At 38.2% G+C, this 23,426-nt stretch overlaps 1 protein-coding gene across 3 annotated transcripts in view; it reads left to right on the top strand.

Moving 5' to 3' along the window:
• The window catches only part of dennd2da (DENN/MADD domain containing 2Da), a 35,795-nt gene that overhangs the window by 6,003 nt on the left and 6,366 nt on the right, over positions 1 to 23,426 (top strand). Inside the window, exons 2-12 of one of the 3 annotated variants that reach the window (XM_084721851.1) lie at positions 1,905 to 1,971; positions 2,691 to 2,771; positions 2,912 to 2,977; positions 5,061 to 5,120; positions 14,279 to 14,326; positions 14,779 to 14,871; positions 18,843 to 19,018; positions 19,660 to 19,772; positions 19,906 to 19,975; positions 20,072 to 20,149; positions 20,892 to 21,032. In XM_084721851.1, coding sequence (XP_084577977.1) covers positions 1,905 to 1,971; positions 2,691 to 2,771; positions 2,912 to 2,977; positions 5,061 to 5,120; positions 14,279 to 14,326; positions 14,779 to 14,871; positions 18,843 to 19,018; positions 19,660 to 19,772; positions 19,906 to 19,975; positions 20,072 to 20,149; positions 20,892 to 21,032 — 993 coding nt within the window. Of the gene's footprint in view, positions 1 to 1,904; positions 1,972 to 2,690; positions 2,772 to 2,911; positions 2,978 to 5,060; positions 5,121 to 6,450; positions 6,699 to 14,278; positions 14,327 to 14,778; positions 14,872 to 18,842; positions 19,019 to 19,659; positions 19,773 to 19,905; positions 19,976 to 20,071; positions 20,150 to 20,891; positions 21,033 to 23,426 lie in introns of those variants that run through there. The other 2 variants (XM_084721852.1, XM_084721853.1) reach the window with 2 other exon arrangements.

Here is a 23,426-nt window from a genome sequence, read left to right as displayed (position 1 = left end):
TATTTCAACAAAATATTATTAGCTGGTAAAACTTTTTATAAAAACTTGATTTAGGCTCAAAACTTAAATCTATTGAATTAAGTTGCCCTGAAAATATTTGTTTTCTCAACTTTTCTGTTTTTCCAGTGTGTTAACTTGTTGCATTGAGAGGTGTGAATGAAAATTCGATGTACTGAAAATATTTAAGTTGGCTTAATCAAATATTTTAATTTCATTGTAATCAAACAGTACATGTAATATTAACTATATTTAATCTCTGATAACCTCAACATAAAAAAATGTGGCAACTGGCTCAATTTTCTTAAGTATTGCTAACTTAGTTTGGTTTTCAGTGTGTGCATTCTTTCATTCATTCAAAACAAACAAGAAACATAAAACTCATCACTTCCTGTACCGGAGCATTTTGTTTTCCCATGAAAGATCGATTACTGACTAAAAAGCAAATGTTGAGGCACTCAGAAACTAAAATATGGAAATTCCACAACTGTCAAAAGCAGAGTTAAACAATGTCTCTTTACTTTAGCAGACTAATATTACAAATTCTTTATGTCATGCTCCACTAGCCCTAATTTGATGCATTCCACTTGTGCACTGGTGGTTTATGTTGCTGAGGAGTTTTCCCATAGGGCATCGTCATGTCCTGTCATTTTGGTTGGCTATAAATAGTAGCCGTGTCTTCCCATGCAGAGCCAATAATGCTCACACACAGTACATGTAGCATGAGCTTCAAGTTGAGTGTTCAAACGAGGGTCAGTAGGTCAACTAACTATAAAAGCTGCAGCAATAAACCAGAGAAGATAAGTAATTGTATTCATAAAATGGTCGTAGCTAACGTCTGTGACTTGGGATTGACTTTGACTTGACCTTTTAAAGTCACAGCAGAGCAAACAAACTACAGTATTAGAGCTAAGTAAAGATAGAGAGCATAAGCCTGAACACCAAGGTCTAGTAGGCTCAGAGTATTGCAAGTGTATGCAAGTATGCAAGAGTATCAGAGTATGCATGTATTGCATTGTAAAAGAGTTTAAAGCTGCACTGATTTAGCCTGGTGTGGATGTAGAGGTCATGTTAATGTTAGCAGAGTTTTGCAAAGTTCCGACGGTTGCATCTAGCAGTTGTGGTGGCATTGCAGTAGGTGCTTCACCATCTGTTCCTTGGCAGGAACCTTTGAACTTTGACCACCAAAATCTAATCAGTTCATCTTTGAGTCCAGGTGATCATTCGTGCCATGTCTGAAGAAATTCCTTCAAAGTCTTTTTGAGATTCACAAGAATGTGATGAAAAACCAGTGGTTCTGGTCATGGCTGTAACTGTGTGGACGCATGCAAAAGGTTTTTTAAGGTTTTTCACGACCATTGTACACTGACTTCTCACTCTTTTTAACCAGCCACTAGAGGGTGCAAGTGGTCAACAACTGCTTCAGTATGAAGTCTTATTTTAGTTTGGGACAGTATATGTAGAGGTCATGTTAATGTTGGTGGAACTTTGCAAATCTCAGCTGGTTGCATCTGGCAGTTGTGGTGACTTAGCAGAAGTTGCTTCACCATCTGTTGCCTGGTGGGGATCAGCACTCTACAAGATTTTGGCATCGGAAGTGTTCCATTTTCCGTTTCTAGTCTGAGTACTATTGACCAATCGTGTCTGAACTGCATGCAGATCAACAGTCTGTGTGGAAAGTGTTAGAATGCATTGAGCAAAATGAAATATTGGAACCCATCGGCTGACGTCCGATGACAAACCCTGAAACACTGGTTGACTGCTGACTGATTATCATCCTTACTTCTTTTGCTAGCAAGGCAGAAAATGAGCCATATCATTCTTCCAGCCCACCAATTTATTTGTAGAATTTACTTAGTAGTTTTTAATATTTCATTTTAATGTTTATTTATTCCCTTCTGCCTCAGAGTCCAACGGAGCCACTGTCTCCCAACACAAGGAGGAGTTTCAGCTTCTCATCTCTTCGTATTAAAAGTAAGACGGTGGACCAAACACTACACATTAATGCTGATGTCTTAATTTAATGTCTGTTTAATGCCTCAGCAGAAAGAAAATCATGATTTTTTTAGTATTGTTACAACAAGATGTTTTTCATGTTATAACAGATATTTTCACATTATGACATTATTTGAACTATCATGTCAGTGTTTTTCTTGTTCTAACATAAAATATTTCACATTTTACCATGAAAATTTCAATTGTTACTTAAGTTTTCTAAAAAAAAAAATAATAATGATGATAATAATCAGGCATAAAAAGGGTTAACCAAAAGGGTTAACTATACCCTAAGAACCCCTGTCTCACTTCCTAGTTTAAAAAAAGGCAGGAATACTGCACACGTACTGGTAAACTTTCTATTTTTAGACAAATTCATTAACTACTATTGCTATCAGACGTGTCTCAACCATAACATGTCAACACTGTAGCCCAAGAGTTTCTTAGAATATATTTTCCAGCATAATCGAAGAGTAAAGATCTAAATTTCTCCTCAATCCTCAATAAAATAAAATCAAGATTATTAGTTTCTTGTTATAACCTTTGTATGTTGTAATGACTTCAAATGGACCTGTTATAATGTGATGCTGGTCTGTTTTTCTTTTTCTGGAGCGGCAGCAATACACTTCCATATCATCTCAATTAGCCGGTTATTTATTGATAACTCACTTTATTATGTTGATGTAAAATTTCCACAGAAAGTCACAGTTATGAAGGGCCTGGATTCACACGGCGCAGAGGGTTGCTGTCGTTTTCATCAGTACGAGAGACAAGAAAGGGTAAAAAAAAATATACTTACATCATGTCCAGTCAGTCAACTTCTCTCGCTATTTTAAATCTACCAAAGTAATAACAATATTTACATACATTCTCTTCATCACATGAAGAAAACCTTGTTCTTTTTCATTTTTAATTCTAGAGCGTGTCCCGGATGAAGATGGTGCCACACCGTTAAACAGTGCTCAGGACCAGCTGAAGAAGACAGGTATGTATGGAGGTGACATGGCAAAGCGTGGCTAAATGTTAACTGGAGCTCTGCATTCTTTAAAGCAGAGCACTGATGTCGTGCTTGCATTAGCTGATCAGCATCAGCTGTTTCATCTCCGGCTCAGTCATCAGCTGCTTGGCTACCAGCTGGCTAGCAGCACCCAGTCATATTATTCATACAGGTGCAGAGTGCGGCATTTATAACATGACTGTTAAGGTGTGTTCAGACAGGATGCAAAGTGAACTTTAGACACAGAGTGACTGCATACAAAGTCAGTGGAAAGTCACGTTTTGTTTAAACACACCTCATACACTCGTGCCAGTGCCAGGTGTTGCTGCAGCTCCCTCCACCACCTCACCTGCTCCTATGTGCTCCAGCAGGGTCCTTGCTGCTGCTTTGATCATTTGGGCCCCCTCAAAGACCCAGGCCTTTTTCACCAAATCTAACTGTATCAGCATTTCGAGCCTGTGCTCACTCCCAACTCATCAAATGGATACTTGGTCAGTGACCCATACTTCAAAAAAGACACTGTAGGTGCATCATTTCTTGAGGCGCCCCTCTAGCATTATGTTTCATTACGGCTAGATTCCACCAGGCATGGCTGTGCTGCCTCACAACCACTATGCAATGATTGTGATCCACCAGCAGCGCCTCGGCTGTCCACTTCAAATAATTCTATTTTTGACAGATGCCATCAATCTGCATAGAGCAGATCAAGCAGGTAGACATGAAACAGCAGTGAGAATCCAGTTAATTTTCAAAATAAAAGAGCCTGTGAAGACTTGTGATCGTAAAGACAGAAAGAAAAGAAACCATTTAATTACGTAACCTAGCACAAAAAGCAAGGAAAGAGGATCAAATCAATAACATGTGAGTAAGTAAACATAATCAGGCAAGCGAAATGCTCCGCTGCTGAAGCGCTGCTGGTGGGACATGCAGCTGTGCAGAGGACGGATCAAAACACAGACACAGATGTGCCAAGCCCAGTGGAATAAACAGGTTGAAGTCACAGAGAATGTCAACATATGACCAAAAATATATATGCTTTAAACAGCTTGTTTGAATTCAGGAAATTAAGGATACATGTTAAAAAGCAAGTATATGTCTGACATAAGGAGGAGGTTGGGTGGATGGATGAGTCAGACAAACAGGACTTTCACCCAGGAGACCAGGGCCCATGTCCCAAATGAAACCAAAAGTCAGTGTTGTTGAACTTATGTAACATATGTAAGTTAAGTTACATAACACACATAACTAACATTATGTAAATTACTTAAGATATGTTGGGCTAAAATAAGTGCATTAGTGGCATAAGTTATGTGATGTACCTTACACAACTAATGCACTTATTATAACTATGCTATTTTAACCCAAACCATGAAATATTCCTGACCAAGCCAAGCAGTTTTCTTGCTTAAATCTTTTTTGACTTTATTCTGAAAGTCTACCCAGATGTTGCTAACTTCAACATCCCGCTCATGCTAGTGGGGTTCAACATAGATTGAGGAATATAGGGCACTGACCAAACCACTGTATTTGACAAGCTGGGAGTGAGAACAGGTTGCCATTTCCTATAAATGCATCAATTCCTAATGGAAGCCCAGTGCATTGGAAAGATGCCCTGTACCTGTATGCATTGTGTTGCTGATTAGTTTGTTCCTCAAAGGTCCAGCTCAGTCTGTCCAGCCTTGCCTGTGCAAGAATTCCAAAAATGCTTATGCAATAAAAAGTGACCCAGTCTCCTAAAAATTACATCTATGTACTACTAATTTAAACAGTCAATACATTTTAAAACAAGGATAATGCTGCCTGTATTAAAATTTCTGCAACAAATGCAAATGCAAAGTCAGTCCTTCACCCTGGTGGATGGTGGGTACAAAACACCTTTAGACTGAAAAAACAGTGCCAGTGAACATAATCCAGGCAGCAATTCTTTATTATATTATTATATATTATACCTTACATATTATTACATAAAACCTTTTTGTAATACATAGAGGTAATTTCTTTGAGACTGGGTTGTAAAAACAGTTTGACATATTTTACCTTAAAATAAATATTTTCTTACACTTGAATACAGGTACAAACAGAGGCTGTATGACACATTTCCAGCCTGTTTTCTGTGGCACTGACTCTAGAGGTAAATTTACATTTTGTCTTCTCCATAAAATCTCCATAAAATCTAAATGAAAGCAATCACCAGTACAAAAACGGCAATCAGACAAAATCCTTAAATGATTATTAAAGGGGCCCTCCACTATTTTTATATGTCAAGTCTATTTTCTAGTCATGACAGCTTGTGAATACATTTGTGTAATGTCCTCTGTGGCTCTGGGTGAGCTTTCTAAAGTCTGCTGTATAGCATATGGTACATTTGTATTGTGTTGCATTATGGGTAGAGTAAGATCCAGCTTTTTTGGAGTTTGACTCATACTAGTCAAGTACTAGTCATACTAGTCAGACTTATACTGAGTTCTTCAGTATTATGAAAGTGCATTACTAAATGACTGCACTGCCCTTATAAGTCCAGACCACATTGATTGTGGCAATACAGTGAACAGCTGAAAGTAAGTTGAGAAATATGTTAGCTGTTAGCCATCTCATATAGAAGCCATTAGGGCCAATGTGATGTAAAAAGGTCCTTTAGCATCTCAATGTAATAACGTAGTATCTCAAAATAATGACTTAATATCTCAAAATAGTGACATAGTATCTTAATCTGAGATACTAAATCATTATTTTAAGAAAAATTATTTTCTGATACTGATCATTTTGTAAAACCAAAACATTATTTTGGCATACTTAGTATTCTTTTGAGAAAGTGTGTGTTATTTTGCAATACAGAGTAATTTTTAGAGATGAGTCATTTTCCCAAGAAAGTTATTCTTTAAAACTGACTAAAGGATCTTTTTTTCCTGTCACATTGGCAGAAATTGGCTTCTACTCTCTGAAAACTGTTGAGATCAAGGGTCAAAGGTTACTTGACAAATGTGAACTTTATTTTTGTGAACTTTGTTTTGTAGTCGTTTTAGCCCCATGAAGGCTCTGGCATGTTTCCGTATTTATCAGAGTGCTAGTAAACAGCATATTCCAGAAATCTCAACCTGTCTAAACAATCTTGTCAGAGTGAAATAGAAGTCATTAAAGTTGGTCTGATTCAGTACTCTGACATTTAACAGGTTCCTGGAAGGTAAAAGCTATTCTGGCCTGCACTTGCTCAAGCAGTTTGTTGTTGTTGGCCTGTTGAGCTTCTCTGACATCTTTTGGTTGAACTAAAGTTAACTATCAAGGCGGGAGTGAGTCTCTTGTGGTGGGGGTGTCACAGACATACTGTGACACACTTTCCTGTTTGTGTTTTTAATGTTGATTGTGCCTGTCTAGTTGTTTTTGACCCGATGTATGACCGACTTGCAGCAGGAGGCCATTTTTCGCACACGACTTGAACGCAGCACCGCTCGGTTGGGCACGCGCTCCCAGCAGAGCAGTTCAGAGTGTGAAGTGAAGCACGCGGAGCGGTGGTGGTGAACCCGAGCCAGGATGCTATGTGTGTGCGGGAATGGAGACGACACAGTGCCGCTGCTGGGATACTGAGAGTGTGCTGATAAAAACAGCTGAGAGTAATTTTCAGAGTGTTTGTGGAGTTAAACAGACATGAGTGAAACAGTGACGAGGAGAAGAAAAGGGCCCGGTGGACTGACGAACTTTAAGAGCAGATGGAGTGAGTATTGGAGCGCTACCATAGCCCAGCTTGTTCATTATCGTGTAACGTTAGTTGGCTGACTGAACCTACGTAGCTTTGGGCTAATTACGTGTTATTTTAGATTTAAAGCCCGCGAAAACTCCGTTAATATTGAACGGTGTTTCATTTATCTACAAACAAGAAGTATTGCATACCTGTCAGGACGTGCGGTGTTGACCTGTCTCAAACAGGTTGTGCCTGTTTGTATATCCGGGTATCAAGTATCCACCACTCCGTGTAAACAGAAAGCTAGACTTTTACATGAGTTTGCACAATAAGTTAACATACGACCCTTCGCTATATGTTTTGGTACTTGAATACTGCGGGCATAAATAAAGTTCAGTGTGGAATATAAACATGCCGAACTGAATAATCCGACGTTCAGGCTGTGGAGCTGCGAGATATTTACCTCAAACAACTAGGACGGCAACATAAAATTCACATATTACTAAATGATGTTTGGTTTATTACTAAATGATGTTTGGTATGATACTTCAATATAACAAGGGTACAACAGTGTTCACTCTGCCACTCTAAAAGAATATACTATACTATACTATACTATAGTTTACTACACTATACTAATTGTGTAAAATTTTCTATTTTTACCTTCTCAAATGTGAATATTTTCTGCCTCATTTTGTCCTCAGTGACAGTACATGGAATATCCTTGGGTTGTGGCCAAAACTGGGCCTATAACTAATGATTAATTTAATAGTCAATTAATCAAGCGATAACCTTCTAGATTATTGATTAATAGGTGTTTTCTATAATATGTTAGAAAATGGTGAAAACGTTGATCAGTATTTCAGAGAAATGTAAAGAAAAAAAAATCACGTCACATTTTTCAGCATTTTCTTACATGTTATGGACCAAACAGATTAATAGATAATGAAAATAATAGTTAGTTGCAAGTGGCTGATATTACAGTCAGAAATGGCTTTGGTTGCAGTGGATTTGAAATACTGTCAGTGATAGTATTATCTGCGATACCAACACGTTTACCACATCAAATCGCAGGTGAGGGTTAATGGCTGGCTACACATTTTAAACCGAGAATGTGGCTGTTAATCACTGATGAAACAGAATGCAACTAAAAGCTGCCATATTTTTGATGTAACTGGACAATTAGACAAATGAGTAAGTGCACAGGTTTAATTTGAAATGTATAGGTTGTAGGTTTTCCGAGTGAAAAGGAACAGAACAGGATTCAGGCAGTTTTCGCTGGCTCTTTGTGACTGCACCATTCCTTTTCTTGCAGAATTGACAGCATGGTGTTGTAACATGTTCAGGAGCCTCGGGGCATGAGGCTGTTAAGAAGGACTGTTATTTACACCCACATCATAAATGAACAGCAGTAGCACAACCAGGAAAAGTGTGTCGACTTAAGAAAAACTTGCTCTGATGACTACGTCAAGAGTAAATGACGCTACAGCTGAAGATGATTTTTACTGTATATTTTATGTTTCTTCGTGGCAAATTGAATGGAGAGTTGTGTTACTGCTGGGCGTTGGGTGGGGAAACTGCCATTGCTATTGACACAGTATAAACTCACCTTGTCCTGTCAACAGAGGCTGTGTATTAGGGACCTGAGGTTTGTTATCAGGAACATTGGAGGTGAGCCAGACTGAAACCTGGATAATGTCTAGTTGGATGCTCCAGCTGTATGATTCAGTCGAACTCATTCTTCACGTACTGTATGTGCTCACTTAGCTCATTAACTTAACACATAGTACATCTAAGTGGGTGATGAATGTCATATCTTGTCTGGCAGCAAACCAAAGATTGCAGTGACAACCACAGACCGACAAGAATGCAGTCTGTGGTCAAGTGTTACCAGTTTTGTCTTAAAGAGTTTGGCTTGCAGAGAGCTTCAGTTTCTGTGCGGTGACCTTTCTTTAACAGACACACAGCGATTCAGTATCTTGTCTTGCTTTACACACTTGCAGTATGAAAGGTTTAGTTCATCCAAATAACTATATTTACTAATTTTTTGTCCAGGTTTTGGACTGTAAGCAAGGTGATTAGGGATGCACAATTAATCACAAAGTTAATGAAATCAAAAGTATAATATCCAAATCACAGAACAAAATCACAGTTTTTTGAAAAAGCAAAAATGTGTTTTATTATTTCAGTCAAATAATAACAATATGACTTTTTTACCCTATCATGCAACCCTAAAGGTGATATATTGCTACTTTTAAATACAATTTTAGGAAATTTGTGTTAGTTAGTGTGAAGAATACACTGCACAGTCAATACACTGCTTTATGCATAAAAATCTGAGTTAAAAAAGTTTACTTTTTTCCTACAATCAGAACTAGGGATGTTAGGAGGACTGACGAAAAATTCAGAAAATGTAGAAAAAGCGATGATACTCGTCCTTTTACAGTACCAAAGGTACTGGAGATGCAATGCTTCCTGATCTGACAAACACAACATATACGCCACCAAGTACTGTAGTGTGCTGTTAAATGCCGATGGAAGAAGAAGACGACATGGTGGAACGATAAGAACTTCACGTGTGAGATAGCAACACGCACAGCTGCAGTCACAGCTCCACCTCAACTTGTTGAAAAGAGAAATGGTAAATAGAGTCATCCATGGAAGTTGGCAACTATTTGTTCAAGGTGGATCATTAGAGATTAATGATAAATTTGCAGTAACCACTATGGAAACTTTTCAGACGAAAGAAAGAAACACTTCCAACTTCCAACTTAGTGAAGCAGCTCACAGACAGACATCCAGAGGGTGAGTTAGTTTCACTTGATGTTAACGTTATATTAACAAAGTAATCAGTGTTCTTCTTATCCTGGAATACACGTCAACATTAGTTTTGTTAGTTGTATAGGTATGTTCCACCACATAGACTACCGTCCTCTCATCTGTCCTCAGAATTACAAAATTTAATGTTAGTATGTTTCTCTTTCCACGTCAGAAAATGTAAACTACTGCTGCACTCTGAGTTCAGCTTATATTCAGAGTTCAGCATCAGAATTCACTGCTCTTTAGCATCACTTTCCAGATGTGACAACATGCTCCCCTGACAGTGTGTCAGGCAGAATAACTCTCCCCCTCAGTCTTTTGTCCTAGAAGCTCAAAAGAGTTTTGTGGCAAAGACAAACAATGACTGAATTTTATTTTTGTTTCCTGTTTTTTGTAATGGTATTGAATTGAGTATCGAGAATCATAGAAACTCACTGGTATTGTTACTACATTTCTGGTATTGTGACATCCCTAATAGTGTTGTCACAATACTAGAATTTCTCATTTTGATATAATACCTTAAACAATATCGATATTTGATGCCATTTAAGATACCACACCGAAAAATTAGACTCAGTATTGATGGCACAAAATTTTAGGTTTTACAAATAGATAAATATAACAAGGCTATAACATACAACAGGTAGAGCCAATGAGACAAGTGATGAGTCAGCGAGGCAGGATTATGTGGGCACTGTAGTGGTGTGTGTCAACCGGCCATCGGACATGAGAGAGAGCAAGAAAATGCAGCTGATCCTGGGGTGTCCATAATGCAAGAAATAATCATTGAAAGCATTTCAAATATTCAGTATCAATATTTAGTGACACATCGATATTTTTTACAACACTAATCCTGTAATCAGAACAGAGAAGAGAGATAACAACACTGCAATTCAGTGGATGGAGGTTGATGAACCACTGCCACACATCTCTGCATGTATCACTATATCACACTGCAGTCTTTTTAAGAATCAATACAATATCACAAAACATAGTATTGCAATACTCAATTGTATCAATATTTTCTTAGACGTCTATCCTCAAAGCAGTGAAAAATCATATTTGAAGCATTTAGCAGCAAGGTGTCTTTCCGCAAACACTGAACCTCAGACAAGAGATTGTTCAAATTATTCTAAAGTGGAACTACAAGTGATTTAAGAGAATCTGTCGCATTTACAATTTTCCCTTTTACCTCTGCGGGATTTTGCTACCTTTGGACAGAGCCAGGCTAGCCTTTTACCCATCTTTCCAGTCTTTATGCTGCAGCCACTGGTGTGTGATGTGGAAATACATTTTTGTTACTGTACTCAAGCATTTTTTGTCACGAATCACACAATTAGTAATTTTTCTCACTACATTCATTTTTATTTCACTATATGAAAGTAAAACAGTCAGTTACCCCCACTACTGTCATTTCTTGCAATGAAATGAGCTGAAAAATACAGGCCTTTAGTTAGTTTCATGTTGTAAAGAATGATTGTTTGCTGTTCATTTTCCATCACCGAACAATTTGTATTTTATGTCCATTTTGAAAGGATAGTTTTATGGTTATATGAGGCTTGGAGAAGCAGCAGGAGTACTGATGTAGGAAGCAAATTAATGTACTGCTGTTGACAGGGTCAGTGGCAAAACATATTTTAGGCACCTAAAAATCAATATCAGTTTAAGTGTAAGCTATATTTAGTATTTTCACTGTTGTCAGACAGTTTTAGGTGTTTAAAATACATAGGACCCAACTTCAGAAAATCCAAACTGTGCCTTTAAGATTCATCAGTACCTTTATTGTGACGGAATACGTGCGTCAGAGCTTTTGTATTTATTAATTCCAACCAACTTTTACTTTAGATATTGAGTTCTCTGAACATGACAGACCTTACACCCCCTGAAGTTCCCCTATCTTCCAAGTACCACTGGAATGTGTGACTTTCACTTTTACTTGGGCCAGTTTCCAAGAAGGTTTCCTTCTCTTTCTCACTCCTTTTCTTTCTCTTTCCACTGCTTTTAAGAGTTGTGATTTGTTTCTCCATGTTTAACAAATTTATTTTATACACTTGACTTGAGATATTTCTTTATTTGTAATACCAGAATTTGACTGGTCTGAGAAATCAGTCCATCACCAAACCAAGTAAAGTTAACTGTCCTTAAAGTTAAGATGAAGAATATTTTCTTAAAATAGTCACACTCTGAAGCCTGAGAAGAATTGTACAGTTTGAAAAGTATTAACCAGCTTTTTCCTGAACCTGTTCATCAACCTTCTGAATGAGGTTGACAGTATTTTCCTGTAGAAAGCTGTTTTTCCCACATGCCCCGAATGCAGCACAAGAAACTTGTTTCATCAGTCTGCAGTAAACAAATGATTCAGCTGTTCGACTGTTAGTGCTGCAACATATACAGAGGATTACTAAGACAGCCAACTTGTTACAAAATCATCTTTGTTAGGCAACATGGAGATGTTAACAGTCATTTTTCAATCAAAGTGACTAAGACTGCACCTGTGATTTGCACATGTGGGTGGTTTAATCTGCTAAAATGAAGATCCCATGCTAGGGTCGGTGTCATCGGGGGCATTTGCGGGCCATGCTCGTCCAAATGAGATGTTGTGCCCTCCACCCACAAGCAGGAAAAGCCTTTGTCACCAAACTTTGTGTTAATAAATTTCTATTTATCATCTTGAACGTGAAAACCTTAATATTTGGAGCCTCCATAGAAAATGCAAGAACTCATTCTGCACCCTGAGAAATATATTTTTTGGATCAGAGACATACAGTGTCTGATCTAAGTTACTGTGTAAATGTGACCTCTCTAGACCTGGTCTTGGTCCACCTGGTTTTATTGCATAGCTTCACCTCAGACTTAACTAGTGTTCCAACCAATAGCACTCGAACAGAAGTTCCTGTCAAGCAATCCCGCAAAGCAAGTGTGACATTTAGCACGTTCTAGCTAGGCTTGTCAGTGTCATCTTGCATCTTATACGTCTTTTACATTCATTCTCTGCATTTATGATAGAAAGGAAACTCACATCTCAGCAGTTGCATAACTATACTTGACCTAATTTGATGTCCTCAGCTGTGTGTGTAATTGTTCTTTATGAAACAGTTTAGTCTTGGTTCAGCTCGTTAGGCCTTAGAGCATCAGTGTATCAGCACTCAGTACCTGTTGACTGAAATAATCTAGTACCAGGTAATACTGAAACTTCTTCAGTCAAATGATTATTTCTGTACCCATATCAAGAAAAAAATAACTATATGTATGGTTTTGCTCACAGCCACAGTCAAGTCGATGCGATGTGATTTGCACTTTACTGCAACTACTACAAGTCTGTAGTGGTGAAGTTAAATAAGGTATATTTGCTGGAGTTGGCAGTTACACGCACTGAGATGCCACCAAAACATTTGAAAGTATAGCTACACTACATGCCGTCTGACATCTAATAAAAATAAATTATGAACAGATTATTTCAGGAAAAAAAGGAAAAAACGTGGTAATGTGATAAAGCTTCTCAAAAAGCAAGGAGAAAGGTTCAGGGTGGACAGCTGCACTGTGTAAACAAGGTGAAATGAAATACTTGTTTGGTTTCGGTATCACTTTAAGGCTGGTTTCACCAGCAGAGATTCATTTTTAAACTTGACTTTAAAATGATCTTGCACCGAACTTTAAAATGATCGTGAAATGAAGAAAGATTAAATTTAAACCTCTCTTTACACATCAGTTTGGCTTTGGTTTAAGCCAACATAGTTTAAATTAAAGCTAATTTTCAACTTAAACTGTGATCCAGTCTTGAGAAATTAACCAAGTTCCTCTAACAAGTTAGGGGACAGACTCAACCCAGCTGACCTTTATGAAGCGTCTCTTCTTTCTTTCACTCTGGTTGACAATTCGACCAACAACTTTTTCTCAAAGCAGGAGAAATTAGAACTTCACTGCCAAACCATCACTGACTTTATAGCTACTTTTTTTTTTTTTTTTTTAGCTTTTTAGCTCTTTAGCTTTGCATTGCTCATCCAGTCAATTGAGTAATCCCATAAACCTTCTATACAGTGCTTTCCATGCACATATGGTCATTAAATAAAGAAAAATAATCAAAAATCATTAAATAAGTACAAATAAATAGTACATATAACTGTATACTCAGGACAAGGCTCAAAACATTGGTGTCAGTGCATTTAAACACATTTACAATCCAAAGAAGAAAATCAAAAATATCATAAAATAAAATTCTAACCTCCATTTTGATCATAAATTTTACTTTGCACACTCTTACCCAATCCTCCCCAACACATCTTACTCTGTTATTGCATTCCCGTCTTCATTTTTTTTCTTTTTGATCTTATATTGTTTACCTAGCAAACAATATAAGATTCGAATTTTTTTTAAAAAGTAATAGTTAGCTAGCAAACAGTGTAATGTTTTGATTTACATCAATAAACTTATGCCCTATCCCTACTAATTTTAAACCTAGTTTAAACCTCAACTCTGATTAGAATTAAACTTAGATTAAATTCCTCTTTGTTGGTGCAACCCAGTCTTCAGATACTGTTATTCTTACTGGTATTGGAATCTTTTAATTAATGCACAGCCCCATTAGGCTCATTCAACCCTGGCCTTTCAAAATCAGCCCCACTCTCAGAGCCGAAAGTTCAGCTTTTGATTGAAATAGAAAGTGGATGCAAACAGGATATAAAATGTAGTATTTTATATGTGATGAAGATAACATATTTAGTAAATGTGGTTTCTACTGAAAAGAAGTCATGTCAGAACTGTTTTTTTAGCCTACTTTTCTGTGTGATTTCTAGGTGAGCAGCCCAAAGGTAACCTCATCTCTGATGCCGCTGGAAAACACAGTAAGTACAGGAGCTATAGTAGGAAGGGCTGTTTTCTCCACTTTTCTTTAGACTGTAAAGATAGGATTTCTTTAAGCATGTTATCTTAGATAGTCTGATTTTCAGTGGACTATTACTTTGACTATTAATAACCTCTGCCTGTCAGCTTGCAACGTAGCTCTAAAGTTTATGGCTTTCTCCTTCGCAGAGGAGCAGCTGTTTAAATAGATTACAGTCACAAAAAAATGCATTGGAACATATCAAAACATTCGTAGACACTTCATTCCTGCAGCATAATCCACCTCTCCATATTTGATCTGTGTGCTCAGTGTCGATGTCACTGACATAATTCTGAGTGTCAGCAGAGGACCGATCAGCCAGAATACCACACTAACACTTGTGTGGATGTGCAGGGGAAGTTGATATGTGAAGGTTTCAGTACTGATCAGCTGCTGCTTTTGTTTCTCCATCAGCCATCCCATCAGGTGAAGATGATGGTGGACGACAGGGGGCCCTCAAGAGGTTCAGTGCCATGTGGACGTCATTCCGCAGAGGCAAAAGAGATAGTGAGTATTATGTAAACATGATACACTTTTTTGTGTTACCAATACTTCCTTTTTCTTATTTACTGTTACCTCAGTGCCCTATCTGACCAGAAAATTGCCCACTGAAATTCATTTCATCATCCTCATGAAAAAAGTGGCTCTAGATGTTTGGTCATATTGTGATTTGGGGTTACATGACTTCTGATATTTTCACACAATGGCGGTGTAGACTTCACAAACTGAACAGACTTCACAAACGGTTTTTGAGCTGCTACAGGGAGTGATCAGAATACTGCTGCAGACACTACGTCCTTCCATGTGGCTAACACAGCTCCTCTCTTCCCTCAGCTGCATCTCTTCTGTGCTCTCATGGCACAGGAAATATGGATTAAATCAGTTTTTATTAGACCCGTTGCAGAGGTTTTTGCTTAGGTTCTGAAAACAACAGGAAGTTATCTGATGGCGTAAGCAAATAAAGGCAAAAAACCTCAAAAACTATACTTCCTGTTTACTTCCTTTATAGCGCCCCAAAACACACTGAAATTAACCACAGTTTTGTCACTTTATAAAACATAATTAGTTTGTACAGCATGCACAATTAAGAAACAAGGTTTACACATTTTTGATTAAGTGCTTGAAATTGTAATTGCGTGACTTTCATAATAATCTTTATCTGACTGAGTTGTTTGCTTTTTATTTTGCTTTTGCCTTTCACACAAAATGAAGATGTATCTGTTTGATCCTCACTTGCCACTGTGTGAGTGTGGCTACACTTGATGACGATCTGTCACCCTTTGTTTAAATTGAAGTTATTTGTCTATTAATTGTTTGAATGATTGTTGTATATTGGCTCAGCCATGTTATATAGGATGCCATGAAACTTTGTCCCTTAATTTCTCACCCTTCCAGAGAATTCTGTTAAGAAACATAATTTTGGTTGTTTAAAGCCAATAACATCAGATTTTATGCGATGAAGAAATTAAATAGGGCATATAATTTATGTTGCGTGTATAAATATTTCAAATATGACAGCTGTAAGGTGCTAGAAAAGCTATCGAGAACCATTTTTTTGTGTTCTGAACTAATTTATTCTTGGTGGACATGCTCTAAACTGTTAGTTGCGTGAACAAGAACGGGGATGGTTCTGTGTTGGTGGAAAAGGCCCAAGAGTCACACTTTGAAAAACCTTGGTGAAAGGGATTTAAATGAAAATTCTGGTTTATATTAAATAAAGCTAACTCAAATGTTTCAGAGCTTTGAAGCTTCTACTCTTGCCATGGTTGTCAAGGTTGAAATCAGTATTTATATTCTTTGTTTTTGTTTGTTTTTTGTGGAGAGGAAGAAGAAATCACAAAAGACTGAAAAAGAGCGAGAACTTAACCTCCTCTGTGGTTTTTAACTAGCCTCAAAATCCAAACATAAAAACCAGGCACATGCATCTTATACAAAGAAAAGCAGCCATGTGAGGGAGCATTTCTGCTCTTAGTTCCACCCTCTGTACTCGCTATGTCTGATGTCTCCCTTCCTATCTCATCATTAGACTCATAATTACAATAATAGCAAAGTATATAAGTATGATAGCTTGTGTTGCCACCCCCGCCCCTTCACCAGAGCTTCAAACATTCATGGGCAATTTTCACTGAAGCTTAGAAGCCCCAAAAATGGTATTCAGGACAGCCCGAATTTCAGACTGACATAGTGCTCATAAGTGTGGTTATTGTGGCTCTTTGGTTGGTGCTGACTTTTCACTTGCCACCTCTGTTGTAGAGTTTCAAATTTAGATTTTACATAAATCACTTCAAACTATTGTCTCTAAAATATACACAGAAGGCAGATGCCTGAAATAGCCATTATGGATAACTGCATAGGATGGTGGTGATAGAGCAGCATAAGTTTCATAAAAGTATTTCTTACAGAGCTATTTTATTGCATTTAAATACATTGTGCAGTGGTTTCTGTTTGTCTGGTAGCACAATGTTTAAGCAACTTGTCCACATATGGATTGTGGCAGATGTAATTTACTACACAGAAATACCAGTAACATGTGTTGTTGATAGAGTACACAAACAGCTGTGTCAGTGTGTGGCAACAATCTCAAAAATAATATCAGCACAGATGAGTTCATAGCAAAACAGTCTGTTTACTGTAGTGTTTTACCAAAACTTAGGGATGCACAATACATATCAGGTATTGGCCTCTCCAGCTGTACTGGTCTGTAGTGGTATCGGTGCATATTAACTGATAAATATCAGCTATACTAATATCTGATTTGACAGATTATGTCAAAGCATTTCATTTAAACTCTTTGGCAAAATGTTCTCTAAAAGACAGTCTATATTTGTGAAGGTTTTTGATGAACTTTACTTGAAAAATTAACATTTGAAGAGTCATAACTGTTCTTTGTTTTCTTATATTGATGTCAGTTCGATTTCAGCTCTGGAACTTTAAATTATCCATCTTTGCTCACTAGGTATCACTCTTTCTTATAGATATTGGTCATGAGAAGCAGGACAGAAGCAGCTGTCATATTGGTTAAAAAAATCCATGTTGTGCTTCTCTACTAAAACTACTCAGCTGAGTATTAACTCCCAACTTTACAGATTCATTTCAACTCCCTTCAAATTAACAGGGTTTTTTTTCTGCATACCCCAAAGCCTTTGTAGGGCAGATCCAGCCTAGTGATCATCAAATTGCACATAGATTATGCCAGCTTAGAATATTTCTGCATGTAAGTGTGGTATTGTAGGGCTTGCACCAGCAGACCTTTAACACAGAGAGACACACAGCTGCCAACCTGAACGCTGACAACTCCTTCCTGGGGTGCTTTTATTTTAGACAAAAAGGGAGGAATGCAGCAGAGAACACATGAGCAGGCTGGCAGCCTGTGAAGGAGACACAGCGAAGCTGTTCTGTTTGTGTGGGGCTGAATAATGGACTCTGGACAGAGCAGGACAGTCAACAGGAGACATGGGTGTATAGAGATGTCAGGCCAACATTTGTGAGCAAACATTTGTTGCAGACACTGTAAATGAATAATTAACTAAAATGACAGTTTCATACAAAGAGTGGATAAATGTAATTATATTCAACAGTCATTTGAATATCAGAAAAAACATAATCATCAGTTGAAATGTAACAAAATATTATCTTACTTCATTGTAATATTAATATTGTTATATTGTCATTGCAACAACTACCTAATTTTACCAAACACACTGTAACATACCTACAAACTGTGCTGAGCTGTGTTGTGTTAATAAGCTATTGTAGATAAATACACATGTTGTTGACAGTCAGGAGATAAAATCATACAGTGTCTCTACTGATTCTAGTTTTTTGCCTTCTGATCAGGTCGCTGCGTCTCATTCTCATTTAGATCATTCTCAGTGTGTTTGAGTGTAGTGACTTGAGCTGGAATTGCCAACAACACTTCTAACTAGAAGTGTTTTTAAAGTACCTGTTTAACATTTGGGGAATGCTTAGCTTATGCTAAATTAGGCTAGCCACGTCGACCCTCCATCTCTGTACACAGCACACAGCCATGAAACTCAGATCCATCTGAACGTCTCACTCTCAGAAAAAAGAGAATACATTTTCTCCAAAAACGTTGCACTTTTCCTTAATGGTGCCTCATAGTTGGCGCCCCAGTAGCTCGGTTGGTGGAGCATGTGGCTCTTTAACAGTGCTGTGGCTCTACTTTCAGCTTGTGACCCTTGTGACCCAGCTTGTGCTGAATGTCTTAAGTCTTGAATCTCATGTCATGTCGGTCAGCTCATTAAAAGTTAGCTTTTCTTTTCCTCCAGGTGAAAAAATACTTTGCAGCTTATTGGATGAACCATCTGACCGATATATTTCTCTTGCTCTCGAGGCAAGGTTGAAAAGTATTACAGTGTTGTGATATGAGCCATGACATTGCAATCTAATGAGGCCTGTCAACCTTTCTGTGTAGATCAGAGGGGTAACTTTGCATGTATTTCTCCGTTTCTGTGTAGGATCTAAAGACCCTGAGCCTTTAGAGGCACCCGGCCCTCCGGCGGCAGACGAGAAATCCAGGCAGCACCGCTACGTCAGCGGTCAGTACTTCTTTGAGTATCTGGTGGTGGTCAGCCTCAAGAAGGCCAAGGACAGCAGCAACTATGAACCTCAGATCACCTACCAGTTTCCCAAGGTCAGTTTGATGGTGGACTGCGAACATACATGCAGCAGGTCAGCCCGAAGACCTAAACCTGGAGTAAGACAGATTACAGTTGCACATTTTTCCCCTTGGAAAAGACATTACAAGACACAGAATTTAAGATAAGATACAAAAGGATAATCCTTTATTAATTCCACGGTGGGAAAATTAGTAGTGTTACAGCAGAAACAGGGGATAGCACAATAACAGAAACATCAATAAAGAGCCAAATTTAATGAATAAGTAAACAAGCAAGGTACAAACAGGATAAATAGAAATAAACTTAAGAAAATATATGTATACCAGAGAAAATCAAACAGTCTAAACAAACAGACTCAGCTGAATTTACACTTTTGCACACAGGAAGTTTTCTTAAGAAAATAATAAATAACAAATGAGTCACCTTACATTGTCTGTTTTCGCTTGCCTAATAACTTGGAGCAAAAAGAACTAGATTATCAGCTTATCAATCTAAAGTATTTTTTTCTTCAAGATGTTTAATTGAGTGTTAAATCAGAGGAACTGAGGTTTCTTGGCGGAGAAACCACAGTGAAGCAGAGGAAAGTAATCAAGAGATGTTTATATTGTGCAGAGTTTTTATGAACAGAGATGTGTGTGTGTGTATTTACTTTCAGAGAGATGGGATGGCCAGATTTCAGAAGGAGGAGGAGGAGAAGACGCTCAAGGCAATCACTCTGTTTTGTTTCCCAGAAGGCATCAACTGGGCTCCTCTAACAGAATACCACAGGTACAGCTGCTCCACTGTCTGCTGTTTTGTTTTTTGTTTTTTAACTCTGATAACCTTTATTCCTGCATTCATGTTTCACTTCATTTTACATCAGTGTACATCATTTGTTCTGGTGTTTCTGGTGTATTTCCAGTGAAACCTTCTCATTTGTTCTGACTGAGATTGACGGCAGCAGAAGAAATGGATACTGCAGGAGGTTACTGGTCAGTGTGACTGTAGGCGTCTTCACTGTGTCATCATTTAGATCTCATTTTGTACTGCTAATTAAATATCCTCTCCTTTCGCTTTTTAATCTGTAGCCTGGAGGAAGAGGAGCTCGACCTCCTGAGGCTTACTGTATCATCAGCACGCTTGCTTGTTTCGGCCTCTTCTCCAAGGTGAGTTCGGGAAATCTTTTACACGTGTCTTTCAGCTTATTTCTTATTGTTTTGAGATGTAGCACTTTCAGAACTCTAACAATTAGTGTCCTCAATCCCCACATATTTGCTGGGTGTTTTTAAAAGAAAGGGTGATGTATCACACTTTCTTGGAACACGTTAGAGGCATCAAAATTTGATTGAGTGTATATTTATAAAAGCCAGTAAAGTTTATCAGTTTGAACTTTAAATACTACTGGCATGTTTACTGATTTATCTGTATTTGTGTATTGTATGTAAGAGCAGCTCTGTGGTGAGCTAACAACACTAACAGAGCAGTAAATGTGTCAAGGGTGTGACACTTATTTATTATTAACTGGGAGACACACCTGTGTCAGGTGGTTTTCTGTTTGTCTAGTGATATGTGTCATTCGCTCTGAATGCAGAAGCAATTGGAGTGAAACGTTGCTGTGAATAAATGATTCTCTGGAACGTTCTAGGAATTAGATCCAGTACATTTAAATTTGGCTACTTAAAGGTCAATAAACATAAATGAATGGTTTAGTATTTCCCTACCAGAATGTTCTTCCTGGCAGTGTGGGCAAGGATTTGAAACAGGCCTTTGATCCTCATCTTAATTATTGTTTATTTTTATTTTTACTTTTGTAAAGTACATTGTAACGTTGTAAAGAGTGAGTTGGGTATATACGTTATATGTGTCTGTACTGTGTCATGACGTTGTGTTTCCTGTGTGTGTGTGCAGATATTTGACGAGGTGGAGAAGCGGCGGCAGATCTCCATGGCCATGATCTACCCATTCATGCAGAAGCTGAGGGAGGCTCCATTCCCAGCTCCGGGAAACACTGTGGAGATTAAGAGCTTCATTCCTGAGTCGGGCACTGAGGTCAGACCAAACCCCCCCCCCACCTTCCGCTCATAAGAGTCCGCTTAAAGTTTGATGATATTGATATTAAATATCCATGTGCTTTTTCTCAGTGTTACAGCAGATCCATCGAGCAGTTTATTCTGTCTTAACATGAAATGTGATGGCTTAAATCAGAGTTTAACTGTAAAGGGATAGTTTGAAGTGGGTTTGTATGAGGTACTTACCCATAGTCAGCGTATTACCAACAGTCGATGGCAGTCGACACACCCCCAGTTTGGAGAAGCAACAGGTGCACTGGCATAGGAAGTTAGGCAATGTACTGCTGTGATGGGTCAGTAGCACATAAAAATTACAGTTAAACAGTTAAATGGGAAAATTCTGCACTTTTCCTGTGGATGTCCAGTCAGTGTTGATGGTAAATGTAGTCAATTGAAGCAATAAACTCCTCAGTGCTGCTATATTGGTCAAGAAAGCTGAGTTCTCCTGCTCCTGGAGCTGTGGCAGCTTCTGACACCCAGGGCCAGGTTGCTGTGTATCACCATCAAGGCTATATCTGTTACTTTGTTGCTCAAAACATAGTGTTAGGTGAGAAAAATACTCATCTAGCACGCTAGTTCTTCCTCAAAGGGACAGTTCACCATCACCATCTTACCTGTAGTGCAGTTTGTCCATCTAGATTTTTTTGGTGTGAGTTGCAGAGTTTGGGAGATATCAGCTGTAGAGATGTCTGCCTTCTGTCAAGTATAATGGGACTAAATGGCACTTGGCTTGTAGAGCAGAAAACTCCAAAAACTACAGTTAAGAAATTCAAAACCATTTCCCTTTTGGGAAATCATGTCCTGGATACTCAAGATAATCCACAGACCTTGTTGTGAGCAGTTACATGTAGGGACTGCTGTCTTTCTAGTAGAAAGAAATTAGTTTCAGTAGATTCTATTACAGAAAAAAACTAGATCACTGTGATACAGTGCAATTCAAAAAGAACAACAGATTTTGCAGCAGGAGATCTCAGCAATTTATTGCTTCAATTGACTACATTCAGCATCAACACTGACTGGACATCCACATGAAAAGTCCTGAAACTTCCCTATAAATGCTTTTCAGCATTTTCCAGTGGGAAACTTCCACGATGATGTAAAAAAAATATGTATTTCAGCTCAAATTAAAATAGACTAGCTCATTTAATCCAATCAGTCGCTTTATTTATAGGGTGATGGCATCATAAAATGATGACAGACATTTGAGGCTTCATTTGAAAAACTCAGTAGAGGCTTTGAATGTAAAAACAAACAAAAAAAAGAATGATACCACTCTAGAAACAGCATGCTGTATTATAAACATCATAAAGAGTCCTACATTTTTACATTTCATCTTACAAGGAAGTTTTTCTTCACCACAGTGCTTGTTCTTGGTGGGAACTACCGGCTCTATAAAGAGTATGATCAGGGGGCTGTAATGAGGCTATTAGTCCTCTGCATCAGCTGCCTGTGCTTCACTTTATGCCCTCTCTCTCTCTGCCCCCTTTTCCTGGCCACTCTTCAGCTGTTTGAAAAGTGCCCTGAAATTACTTTACAATTTGACACTATACAAATAGAACTGAACAGGAAAAAATGAACCCGCAGAAACCCAGGATACAAAAATGCAACCCAGATTGTAGCCTACCGTTTTCCTTTTAAATTTGAAAAAGCTCTCACAAGTTTGTCTTACTCTAATCTTGATAGAATACTATGAGAGTTTAGAGCCTGTGTCTGCAGATGGAATCTCCCTCTGCAGTAATATAGAGGATTTCCCAGCATCTGCCAGTCAGCTGGCATTCTGACATTCAAAGTCACTAGAGGAAAATATTACACAGAGGACGAGATATTATCTTAGGCAGTGGAAGTTCCAAAGGACTGTGGTGATAAGAGTTCTTGAGAACTGACAAACATGAATACAGAGGCAGTTGTCATTACTCACACTCTCCTATTTCTCTGAAAAACTGTGAAACTGTAAGGAGGCTAAAAGAATGAAAAACTCTCCTACACTCTGATACACACGGCTAAACACAGTACAGCATAACACAACGACTTACTATATTGAGATCCTCCAGGTGGGTGTGTTCGCGTGGAGTTGTGTCTGAACCTGTCCTGCATTACCCAACCTTTAGCACATATCTCCCATCAGGCCACTTGCCATGTTTCAACAGTTCACCATCATCTCAAGTATCACTGATGGTGGCCTCGGTTTGAGCTACAGTTACTTAGGCCAGCCCTCAGGCTGAAGGAAGGACAAAGACATGGTTCACTGGACTGATGGTGGTCAGAGCCTGTTCTGAATATGTTTAGTTTAGTTTGTTATGATCCCATTAGCCTACAACACTGCAGCAGCTTTTTTTGGGCTCCACAAAAGCTTTACATTGTGACAACACACTAA

The sequence above is a fragment of the Lutjanus erythropterus genome, chromosome 6 (genome assembly GCF_056507025.1).
Source record: "Lutjanus erythropterus isolate fLutEry1 chromosome 6, fLutEry1.hap2, whole genome shotgun sequence".
Taxonomy (NCBI): domain Eukaryota; kingdom Metazoa; phylum Chordata; class Actinopteri; order Lutjaniformes; family Lutjanidae; genus Lutjanus; species Lutjanus erythropterus.
This window is presented reverse-complemented; position numbering and strand designations above follow the sequence as displayed.